The sequence below is a fragment of the Palaemon carinicauda genome, chromosome 5 (assembly GCF_036898095.1).
Source record: "Palaemon carinicauda isolate YSFRI2023 chromosome 5, ASM3689809v2, whole genome shotgun sequence".
NCBI lineage: Eukaryota > Metazoa > Arthropoda > Malacostraca > Decapoda > Palaemonidae > Palaemon > Palaemon carinicauda.
In genome coordinates, this window is record NC_090729.1 from 42,114,534 (window position 1) to 42,127,544 (window position 13,011).

The window sequence follows — 13,011 nt, forward strand, 5'->3', positions numbered from 1 at the left end:
AGAATTGTTAGATAAAGTAATGACTTATAACCCTACACCTATTACATTCAACATAGCCACTGTTGTCATTCCGTTTATATCACATTTTGCCATTAAGCCTATAATAATCAGTAAATCATTCATATAAAAAATAGAAACTCAAAGTACAGTATTTCTAGATAATTAAATCTTTGCCATCTTATACCCATCTCCTTTAACATAATAATTTCATTTTCATTATTATTTACCATTACGCTTATCTAATTATATGTTTAAAGAAAAGGAACAGAAGAATCCTAGGTTACTAAAGCAATGGCATCATACACACCTTTGGTATTTAAAATAACTTCTACAGTCCCTTTTTGTGATTATCATCAAATCATGCATGTATATATATCAACTTCACAGGCACTTCTTAAATAAACTAGGTTTCTGAAGCATAATACACTCCTTTGGTATTCAACATAACCACTACATTCCCTTTTTGTGATTATAATTAAATCATGCATGTACATATATCAACTTCACAGGCACTTCTTAAATAAATTTCTTTCTGGATTTCATATTGGCAAAATCATCAATTATACTCTGAAAATCAATATTTCTTGTTAGACCAGACTCAATGGTCAACAAGGCTAGGTTACACAATTTGTCTTAGCTCATTGTTGAACGGAGCTGGTTTTTCACTCTTTTCAAAACAGAAAATGAACGTTCTCCTTCACAGTTAGTAGCTGGATGTTTTAGGTAAAGGCGATACACTATGTCAACATTAGGGAAGGTTTCTGAGATACCTGCATTTCTTAAATGTTTCAATGCAGCTGAGGGCGCACATTTTTCAGGTGGAGCTTTAATATGATTCATATAACCAGGAAAATGAACTATTTCTTCAACAAACGTGTCCTAAACATCTGCTGAAAGGTGTTGTTGCAACTGTAATGCAGCTTCTCTCAATTCTGCATCTGGCATAGTAGTAATTTTGAGCAGAAATCCAAACTTGTCATTGAGATTCTGGTAGATTTCTTTTCCTTTCACCAATTCTGTAATCAGTGAATCCAGAATGACGAAGTATATAGCTGTCTTACATTTCTGCCTTGGTAGCAATACAATTTCATTGTCTGGCTCTTCAAAATTGCGTTTCCTCTTCCTTGACCGCTGATGATCAGCCCGGTAACTGTAGTCTTTCACCAGCAGTTTAGCTTTCTCTTCAAACATTCAAAAGCTTCATCATTGCGAAGTGAGATTACAAATTCCACTAAGCCTGCGTATAGGTTAGCAGAAGTAGCCATTTCAATTTCAGTTTTCTGAAGTGTCTTGTTCGTGGCATTTAACCATTCCTGTATACAGTCCCAAAGCACACAGAGTAAGGCCAATTCAAAATCTTCCAATTTTGATGCTAAGCTGGCTGCATCGCTTCTTGTAGCTGCTGTCTGGTCTTCATCCTCTGCTATTTGGATCAAAGCAGAACGTATTTCAGCAAAGCTGTCTTTCAAATCATGGGTTGCATCATGCTGCGCTGACCACCTTGTTGTTGATAATGATTTGATGACATCTCCATGAATGGTTGACTTGAGTGTACTCCGCCGATGCGTTGAAGCAGAGAAAAATTTAAAGAGTGCTTGTAAAAGTCCAAAAAAATGAAACTGCAGCAACACAACACTCCGAAGCACATGAACCAACAAGATTAAGAGAATGTGCTGAGCAGGGCACATATTCAGCAAGTGGGTTGATTTGCTGGATACGGCCTTGCAATCCATTATATTTACCCGACATGTTACTTGCATGTTACTCTGGCCCCGGCAATCCATAATAGAGAGATCATGTTCAAGCAGAGTATCCAGTACTACATTCATCATTGTTTCTCCATCATGGCCTGAAAGAGGAATGAATTTTATAAAGCGCTCTACAGGCTTACCACTGGAGTAGACAAAGCGAACAATGAATGTCAGTTGATCTGTATGTGAAATATCTGGTGTTGAATCTACACTTACTGCAAAGTATTTTGCAGCTTTTACAGCTGCTATGATGTTATTGAGGACCTTCTTAGTCATCAGTTCAATAAATTCATTGCAAATATTAGATGACATGTAAGATACAGTGCCTCTTCCTGCATTCCCAAGGCGTGACACATGATTTGCTAAGAATGGATCGAATTGTGCTAACAGTTCTATGATCCCTAGGAAATTAACATTGTTTTCCGAACTAAAAACACTTGAACTTTTAAGGTAGGGACCCCTTTGCACTTGCACCATGTGCGCAGTCTTGGATGAGCCCTGAACCCCTTGGATCGCGGGGCCCCCAAATGCGCGGGGCCCTAGGCAAATGCCTAGTTTGCCTATGCGGTAATTCGGCCCTGTGTATAAATGAAACTGTGTTTATGGCTTTAATCAATATCCTTGAAAGCCTTGGGCTCATCAACTGATATTTCAGAAATAAAAAATCACGTACCTAGATAGTAGAAAAAAAAGCTTCCCACAAACTGAAAGGATTTCCGTAACCAAATCCATACTGAAAATCTCATATCATGAATATAGTCCCCACATATAAAAGGGTGTCATTTTGCCTGCAATCCTCGCAGGAATCGCTTCAGTTTCTAGGTCACACGATACTGGTGGATGATGTATTATATTTCACCTAGAAATCTTCCAAAGATGACTTAAAATTAGACGAGCACTTGTTTCTTGGAATAAATTGTGTAATGATATCAAGATATGCACCTTAATATACATTATTTGCTCGCGCCAGAACCAATGAGATATGTATGGTAACATAGCACAACAAGGATATTTATAAAACAAACTAATATGTTTTTATTTTTAATATATTTTATATTATAGAGGAGGCCTGAGTTTTAGGAAATGTTATCCAATGAGTTAGTAAAATAATTATGACATACCAGAGTTGTATGTCAAAGATTAGTTAATATCTTTTCCTAAAGATTCTGCAATATCTTTGGAGGAAGTTAGCGTATCACACTATAGAGTGACTGCATCAAATGAATATAGTTATGATAGAACTATTGAGAAAAGGTTAGTCTTCATTGCAGCTCTTGTTATGATGCCCGATGGGCAGTGACTCTTTCCAGAAGAATGATTGGAAGGATAACAGATAAGATCAGTCATTTTTCGAGAATTCGTATTACTATATAATTATTGCCGTTTTTTAACAAAGGCCCATGTCGGTGTTTAAGTATACTCTATGTTTATTGTTTGTTGATCCAAAGTTATATTTAATAATAAATTCGATCTCATGTCATTAAATTTCATGAAGGAACAAATGTTTCAAAATAAAATTTGTAGACTTTTCCTTTATATAAGGCCAATTTCTGATCGTCTTACTATTTATGGGAAACTTTTTTCGCATTATTAATTTTTTTTTTTTTTTTTTAAATATTATCTTATTTTTTTTTATATAGTTTGTAGCATTACAAAGCATAAGAATGTTTGGAGATGCAAGATTTGAGAATGCAAAAAATATGCTCAAAAGCAGCGAAGTTTGTGATATAATCTGGAAAGGATAAGGATACTAATTAGAAGGTAGGCTACTTTGCGTAGTAGAGAGAGAGAGAGAGAGAGAGAGAGAGAGAGAGAGAGAGAGAGAGAGAGAGAGAGAGAGAGAGAGAGAAGAGGAAGAGCAAACAAACAATTTGATCATGTAGGACAAAACAGATATGTAGATATTAATATCTAGTAAATAGAAATCTCTCTCTCTCTCTCTCTCTCTCTCTCTCTCTCTCTCTCTCTCTCTCTCTCTCTCTCTCTCTCCATCTTATTAACATAATTCTCAAGCTAGTTGGAATTGGAAGTAAATGAGGCCAGTTTGCCTTAATGATGCCATTCAAAGTATAATGTAATACCTTAAGCTGTTGATGCCTCAGTACCTTCTGAAGGTCATCTTTCTTCCGGAATAAAAATTAGAGTGAGCATATCCTTGATCTGGTATTGGTTATTAAAGTTCACGTATTACTTTTTTTTTCTTCTTCCCTTTTTTTTAATTTAGGGAAAGGGAATAATGAAATTTTTTGGTTAATGTTAAAAAATGCCGAACAATTTATCTACTAATGACAAATCACAGTTAAAGTAATATATCAACTACTGTTGAAAAAAAAAAAAAAATTCTTTCTTATTAACGTCATCAGTATATAAGCCGATTAGTTTCTTGCCTACAAGAAATGGATAAATGTACGTCATAGATAGCTTAGCTACACTATATTTTTGTATTTATATACCCTTTTTCTTGGATATAAAAGTTTGATAATATTTATATCAACCCATTTAGTGCCCTTATTTTCTTAATATATTTAGTCATTATACATAAAATTAGTAACAGTGAATGTTAAAACCAAATCAATTTGTTATATAAACGATAACTAAGTTATTGGCATTTTTATAAAAAGAGCCAAATGGGGATCAGGGATCAAAGAATATGAAAGGCCACATCAATCTTTATTCATTTATAGAAGAAAATGTGTTACAATTATGCCAAGTAATAGGTAAAAACGATAATAATGAATATTTATTCCTTTCACAAGAAGTGAAGTTGACGATTTTATGTTAAGCTATTATAGATCACTTATTGACGGCATTCAGGAAAACAGTTCACATCTGCTGCACTGTTTTCTAATGTCCAATTTTTAGTCAGCAAATTTCCTCTTCCCATCTCAGTTCATTCCAAATGATACCCTGTGTTGCTTTGTCTGATCTTTTTCGGAATACGCTTCTTCGCTTGCTTGCTGAGTGATGTCACCGATGGTTGACTAGATCTCTTTAGATCCGTCAAAGATGAGGTCCTCATGTAGCACAGTAATATTATTCTTCAAATTTTCTTTGACAGGATTTTATCATTCCCCTTACAATGCAAGATGTGTGGATTTACAACTGTCATGTCAATGCTATTGGTGAAAATGAGAAAGTACCATTTACTACTCCATATCCTCATCCTATACCTATTGATCATCCAGTCCATTTTAGTTAGACAGTAGCTTCACGTTATTGTTATATCTGCACACAGTTGCTAAAACATCATTTTTTTTATACCTATAAACATAAAAGCCTATCATTTGCTTGTGGAGGGTATCTATTAGTACGTTAATTTGAACAGTTCTTGAAGCCGAAACATGTTTCTCTGTCAACATTTTCATGGGTTGGAAACAACTAAAATGATTATCAATATAAAAAATATGGTTACTCATTGCTGTAACTTTTGAAACTTTGTTCAAAACCACTGTAGCTCCTAGATCATTTACTTCAGAGGCTGTTCTTGCTCTCCTTTATAGAGGGGAAAGTTGCAACAGTAGCTTGTAAAACAACAAATAGCACAGTTTTTGTAACTAGAGCAAATGGACTTTCCTTGTATGAACTATTTCATAAAGTGGTGACTATTGCACTGGGTCATTTATTTATCAATATTCAGCATTTTAGAAAACATTAAAATTTTGAAAGCTTTTCATTCATGAGCAATGCTGAAGGATCTTGGGGGTTCGTTACTGCCTAAGGTCGAGTTGTCATTGAAATGATGGTACCTCTTTATCTAAAGGCTTCTATTCTTGCTAAAACCTTTTCTAACAAATCTGTCATTTATATCTTCATCTTCACACTAATAGATTTTTTTTTCTTTACTGGCATAGACCAAACTTTGCTGCACAGTGTGTTTTATAGCATCATCGGATAATGATTCAAACGCTTCTACTGGAGTTTTATCTTAAAAGTCCTTTTCTATATTTTGAACTCTTTTTTTATTTCGGTTTTGTCAACCCTGTCAACATAAAAATCTTCACCAACCTTTATTCAGGCAGAGTTTGATTTTATTTTCTTTTTATTTGGAGCATCAGTAGTTATTGGTAGATCTTTCTCGCCTGCTTCATTATTTGCATGATGATGTATTTTTATATGTCTAGTACTTCAGCAACATTCTACTTAATGAAATTATCCTCGTCAATATCTTTTTTCATGAAAAATAACATCAACTTTATCAGGTGGTAATACAATAATATCACTGGGTTAATTTTCATTATCAAAATATTCGTAAAAGCCAGGATTGGGTTAATTTTCATTATCAAAATATTCGTGAAAGCAAGGATTATTCACTAAATATTCAATGTCTTTAAGGGTTTGGGCATTTTTTTCAAGGGAATAAAGTAGCAAAAATAAATGCAGACAAAACCACCCTTTGTGAGTTACAAAAGTTGAACTGACATGAAATATAACCTTGTTAGAACTGAAAAAAGTATCATTATTTACTAACAAGGGATGCTTGCTATCGTGAGAAATTATAACCAAGATTAGATAGGTAAATTTCATAACAAAATACCTATAATTCGCCAATTGCCAATAGGTAGCTAATTGGAAATTCAGTTTGATTGCCTTTATTACCATGATCGCCTTTTGGGGATAATGGTAAAAAAAGTTTTTATGATATGAGCGCTGTAGTCATTTTTTTTTTTTTTTAGCGAGGCATAGTTGCACCAATTCGCAGGGGTGGCCTTTTAGCTCGGAAAAATTTCCTAATAGCTGATTGGTCGGGAGTATTTTTGTCCTATTACCATCATTGTTTTCAAGCGATTACCATGTAATGTGAATCAAAACTTATTTATCAATCTAAATTTCTCTCTTAGGTATAGGTTCTGTCAATATGTAATAATAAATAAATAGATATATTATGAAGTATCGTTATTGTAAATCTAAATATGATAACAACACCCTCCGAAGTCAAGGACAGGAGCTTGTTTTCGGGATACACGCTGCATATTTTTTTTTCTTATATATTTCAACACAAATTGAGACAAATTACACCAAGAATAAAGAAAAACATGTTATTATAGACTTACTTTTAATACCAGAATCTACTAAAAACGTGGAATTGATAAAATTAACTCATGGTGAAAATAGCGGTTCGGTTAAAGCAAGACTCGCATAGAGTGGGTCTTGGGTAAAACGACAATACTATTATCAAACACCCGGAAAGGAGATTGTAACTCGGCGGTAAATTATGAATTCGTTTAGTTATGATTTTTATGCAATTTATGAATCACTACAGTATCCCCAAACCGAAAATATTACAATCACTAAAATCTAAAACGTTACGAAAAAAATAACTAATCATTTTTATACGGACTTCCATCATAGGCCTATGATGTAAGCCGTATAAAAAGGGATAAGAGAGACACGTCAGTCATGATGTCGGAACACACACATATGCATGCATGCATTAGTGACATCACTGATTTATTTAGCATGTGTACAAGCTACACATTTTACACAATACACTAGAATCTAAACTTTTACGAAAAAAATAGAAAACCCTTTCTATACAGCTTATTGTACATCATAGACCTATGATGTAAGTCCGTTTAGAAAGGGGTTATTTTTTTTAAGGTTTAGATTTTATTAATAGCAACATTTTCGGTTTGAGGATATTATAGTGTTGCATAAATTGCATAAAAATCACATTAAACGAATTCATAACTTTACCGCCGAGTTACAATCTCCCTTCCATTCTCTCTTTGGTGTTTGATATTAGAATAGTCGTTTTACCCAGGACCCACTCTATGAGAGTCTTAACCGAACCGCTATTTTCACCATGAGTTAGTTTTATCAATTACACGTTTTTAGTAGTTTCTGGTATTCAAAGTAAGTTCAGGATAACATGATTTTCTTTATTTTTAGTTTAATTTGTCTCAATTTGTGTTGAAATATGTGAAAAGTAACAAAATTATGCAGCGTGTATCCGAAAACAAGCTCCTGTCGTTGATTTCGGCGGGTGTTGTTATTAAACTTAGATTTACCATCACGATACTTAATAATATATCTATTTATTTGATATTATTTATTGACAGAACCTATATCTAAGAGAGAAATTTAGATTACTTAATTAGTTTTGATTCACATTACTTGGTAATCATTTGAAAACAATCATGGTCCTCGGACAAAAATACTTCCGACCAATCAGCTATTAGCAAATTTTGCGAGCTTTTTAAAAGGGCTCCCCTGTGAATTTGTGCAAATATGCCTCGCTAAAAAAGGAAAAAAAATTACTATAGTGTATATGATGATATACAAGTACTCTATCTATTATGAAAGAATAACAAATATGATATAAGACTATTGTATTTTTTTTCCCGTCAAACACACATGACCGTTCGAAGATATATAATGAAATTGGGCTAGAAATCTTGTCCTAGTAGTTTCCAAATAGTTGAATAATTGTAGCTTTCTACCCATTTATGATGCAACTCCATAACATTTAGTTATATGAGTGAAAACGCCACTGTTTACTCCATATGTTTCAATAACATTGAAATGGGACATAAAGCATTTAAATAATTTGGCAATTTCTTGTTGATCTCCTTTGGGGATCATTGTACCCAATGGATTAACCTGGCATTTATTACAATAAAGATTATCACGTTTAAAACAGCAGAGATTATCATAATGTTCTGCTTTTGGTTTGATTGTCCAGAATAGACTCAGATGTAATGGGTCCTGAGGTCAGTCATATTTTGAAAGGCATCGCTGGAAAGAACAAGGAACAAAACCTAACTAAAATGTCCAGATATTACCCTTCAATATTCCACGATATCATATTTTTTTTTCTAAGTTATATTCAGAGGCTAATCTTTTTTTCCTGTTATCATTTGCCAAAGATTGTCATATTAACCATAACTGTGTTATTTAATAGCTGAATATTTCAACTACTGTTTTATAGTAATATAATAAAAAGGTGAATAGATATTTTCTTTTCTTCGAAATAATACTTTTCCCTTTAATGTCATCTTATAAAAGGAGTTTGCGGGTTATCGTTATTATTTTGTGGGTGGTGGGGTAAGACAGTTTACATGAAAATAAATATTATGATAATTCCATCACGTTTGTGGCCCTGTTTTCCTTAAATGTTATTATGATGGCATTTTTAAAGAAAACGCTGTACTCTGTCCTAGAAACCCCAAAGGCCAAAGTTCATTTTACGTGAAAATAACGGTTAGAAAAATTACCATAAATCTCAGTGTAAAATTCCTTGAGGACCCTGTTGGAAAAAAAAATTCAGATCAGGATATTGGTGACTGGGGTCCTAACATCCCATAATTAGCATCTCATTAGGCGGCTTTCAAGTGAATTTGAAAAGAGTGAAAACGGGAGGGCCTCATTTATGTTTTTATCTGGCATAACACTCCAGGGAGGTCTCACTCGCTTTGTGGGAGTCTCTCTCTCTCTCTCTCTCTCTCTCTCTCTCTCTCTCTCTCTCTCTCTCTCTCTCTCTCTCTCTCTCTCTCTCCTGGAAAAAAAGAGGGTCAATTCACAAAAAAGATCACTCCGTCTTTTATTATCCAAGAAATAGAATCCACCTGCGATGAATTCATATTTTGAAACGTCACATTTTTGCTTAATGATATTTTTTATATTGCTATTGTTATCATATACAGTTTCACGCGTATCTAATTGTTATTGTAATTATGAATTTATGTGTTTGCATATTGTGAATTCTATTTCTAGAATACTTTGATTAGCTTAAAAACGTTAGCCCTTTGTGTATTCTCTGTATTCAGATATTTCCAATTTTTTACAAGTGATTGAAACGTGAATATTAGGTAATGATTTAAATTGAGAATTTGGAAAATTTCAAAGGAGAACTTTAGGTTGTGGAGGTCCAAATAATAAAAACAATTATAGTTTACTCTATTTTCATTATGTTGGAATATGGCATTGTCGTCTAGCTTTTATATGCTATTATTATTATTATTATTATTTTTTATTATTATTATTATTATTATTAATAATAATAATAATAATAATAATAATAATAATAATAATAATAATAATATTCTTAACATTATCATTCTTACTAAAAGTGTCATCGGAATAAAGTATAAGAAACCCCATTCAATTGAAAGAAAACTTTACAAAGTGGGTTTTAATCTCCTGAAGCAGGAAAAACCCAAACCTATAAAATCTAGGGAATATCACATTTTTTTTTTCATTAGTTGATTTTTTTTAATTTCCTGCAGTATCTTGTCTATTACGACCGTTATATAAAAATGTATCTTTTTATTGTTGTAGCATCTATCTCAGCTTATTTTATTATAATAAAATCAAGAAGATATATTTGTCTCTTGAACAGCTGTCGCATTAGTTCACAAAGTTTTATACTCTCATACTAGGACTCATGCCCATAGAGTAACTCCGATATCACTAAACTGATATATAGTTTGAGTTTTATATGTAATTTCAGGATATTTGATTTCCAAATTTTACTTATCCTAGCCATTGTCTGGTTTGCTTTTTTTGTATGAGAGATCATAGTTCCAAAATGCTTAAATGATTCTCCCTCATTAATCCTTTCTCCGTCCAATGATATTTCATCTTCCATTGCATACCCTGTTCTCATCATCTCTGACTTTCTTTTATTTTTCTTCAGCCCAACCTTATATGATATTTCATGCATTCTGGTATGCAAGCATTGCAAATCCTGTGTTGTTCGTTTTTAAGGCCAGAAAACACTTTATATTAAAGCCTTGTACCTGATGAAAATATTTGAGGGAATTATCCGTTTAAAAAAAATTACATTTTTATCACAGTCAAAAACAATGTTAGCCCATTAAGAGACTCGGAAGGAAATCTTATAACAAATGATTTGGAAAAAGCCAAACTGATGAATGCTTATTTGTCAACCATATTTACCACTGAAGAATCAACGACCCCCCCTTTAACCAGCTTCGCTGTCGTAGTCATCGTCGTTTTCGTTATTATCAATATTAAAATTGTTGAAATTATTAAGATTATTATCATCAGCAGCATACACTAGGTCTGCCAAATTCCTATCACCAATCCAGTTTAATCCTCTACTACCATCTATTATGATAAGTAAAGGGAAAAAAATAATTCAATGGAATAAGCTTACATGATTTCTTGAAAGAAGGATTGATCGTAAAATTGCACAGCTTTGTTCTAAATCTAAAATTACTTTCTTCCTTTTAATAAAAAAAAATTTAAAAAGAGCCAAAGGAAGACATGGATGGTAAATTCCGCAGATGTTTTCTCCCTGGTGCCCCATTACTTATAATTTACCGAAACAGAACACTAAGGAGAGGACTTGTACTACTGTCCAGCCAGTTTTCCTCTTTTTAGCATATAATTTTTCTTTGTTTAGGAAATAGATTAAATAACTAGTTTTGTGTATTAGTATCGACAAAATACACATGTTTTGTTTCATAGTTCTCTTGCTTGAGCACTGCAATATTTCTAAGCTAAAAGTGAAAGGAAGGGAAAGAACGAAAACAAACGAAGAACTGTTTGGAGATGTAATCATCAGAAGAATGCATAAAAAACTAGGTTTAACTAGTGGCCTTTTGAAAATATTACGGTTCCAAGAAAGAAATAGAATGTACATCTATAACAAACAAAAGGTATAACGATACAACGAGTATTTATTCACTTAGATCAAAATATTAAAGGGTTAAATCCTCTTTGTCTTTAAAATTATTTTTTATTCACGCGCAATTAATTCTACATTTAATCTAATTGCTGAATGGTGCACTCGCAAAATTTAATTCAATATAATATAAATTAAAGGGTATAAGCAGTAAAACATAAAATCTTGAAGTGAGCTGGTCGAAACTTACCACTCATTTCCATGCCGCTTATTTCTTTTTCTTTTTTTTTTCTTTTTTCATGGAAACATTGTTGATTTCAGTAGTGATTGAGACTTTTGTCAACAAATGTATTTCAGAGAGAGAGAGAGAGAGAGAGAGAGAGAGAGAGAGAGAGAGAGAGAGAGAGAGAGAGAGAGAGAGAGAGAGATCTTTCACTGACAATTATTATCCAAGTAAATATGGAAAAAGATTCTTTCATAAAAATGTATATCAAGTAAGAGATGCATATCTTACAATATTATCGTATGAAATGTTAATTGAATAGATAATATTTATTTAGAAACAATATTCACAGAGTCTACTTATGGCACAATAGAAATTAGGCACATACACTCAGCCAACTATAGAATTATATGTATCAGAAGGCAAATAAGACAAAAATATTTATAAACTACCAACAAGCCATAGGAATCAGGTATACGGGGCTATGACAGAGACATGGTTTAGCAATTATAATTGATTAGGTGAAGAACGATTTTGCCTTTTTTAGATAAGAAGATACTTTTTAAACAGAAAATAAGTAGTTTTCAGACAACTTACAAAGACCACTACTTAAAATATTTAGAAAATAAATCTCTAAAAATGACACTGCGTTCCATGGAAGACGAAAATAAATAAATGTATGCACTGTGGAAAAAAGACTTAGTCTGCTTTACAGATACAAGAACATTGTATAAATCGAATTCTACATTAACCCAAATTCCGGTGAGTGGGTCTAGACGTTTTATGAGTGTCAGTAAAAACGCGAGTCCTTCTTATGAGGAATCACTTGAAGTTCTGGTGATCATCCAATGACTTTGTTTCTGAGCTCTCTTCTTCCAGGACTTATACTTCTTCAGGCTCCACATATCTGATATTTCTTTTCCGTAAGACAAGAAGACATATAAAGGATTACCACCATTGGTTAGACTATGCGTGTGACAGAACCAATCCAATTTTTAGATGCACCAGCTTTTATAGAAGCGAAGAAGTTTTTGTTGAATATACATTAACTAATTACGGTTTTGTGATTACTGATTATTATTATTTTTTTTCCTTTTTTTCTAAGACCAAGTTGTTGATTCCATGAGAGCAAAATGGTAGCATGTCTAATAATTAATATTGAATTAAAATAAACTGGAAGAACTGCTGAACTATGGATCAATTGAGGACATTGTCAGAAATGCCTATTAGTTTACATGTGTCACATATTTTGTTTATTTTTCTCTGCGAACACAAGTACTGGTCGTTTCAGTTGGATAAAAAATAGCCTGATTTACGAGTTTTATTATAAAGAAAATATCTCAAACATAAGATACTGAAGTAGGATCATTAATGTCTTTCTGGTGGTGACTCAAGTAGCGATCCAGTTACGTATAATGCCATCAAATCACCAATGTTGGGATCATGCA

At 32.9% G+C, this 13,011-nt stretch overlaps 1 protein-coding gene across 1 annotated transcript; it reads right to left on the bottom strand.

Annotated features, from left to right (window-relative positions):
* Positions 1-879: 879 nt before the first annotated feature.
* Positions 880-11,603, bottom strand: LOC137640859 (uncharacterized). Its single transcript, XM_068373321.1, has 3 exons — positions 11,591-11,603; positions 1,224-2,329; positions 880-1,065 (listed from the first exon to the last, which is right to left on the bottom strand). The coding sequence occupies exons 1-3, from the start codon at positions 11,601-11,603 to the stop codon at positions 880-882; spliced, it is 1,305 nt and encodes a 434-aa protein (XP_068229422.1).
* Between the last annotated feature and the right edge of the window lie 1,408 nt (positions 11,604-13,011).

Coding starts and splice junctions, on each gene's coding strand:
- LOC137640859 (XM_068373321.1), bottom strand. Junction 1,066..1,223: donor ACGCAGGCTTAGTGGAATTT/GTAATCTCACTT, acceptor CTACCAAGGCAG/AAATGTAAGACAGCTATATA.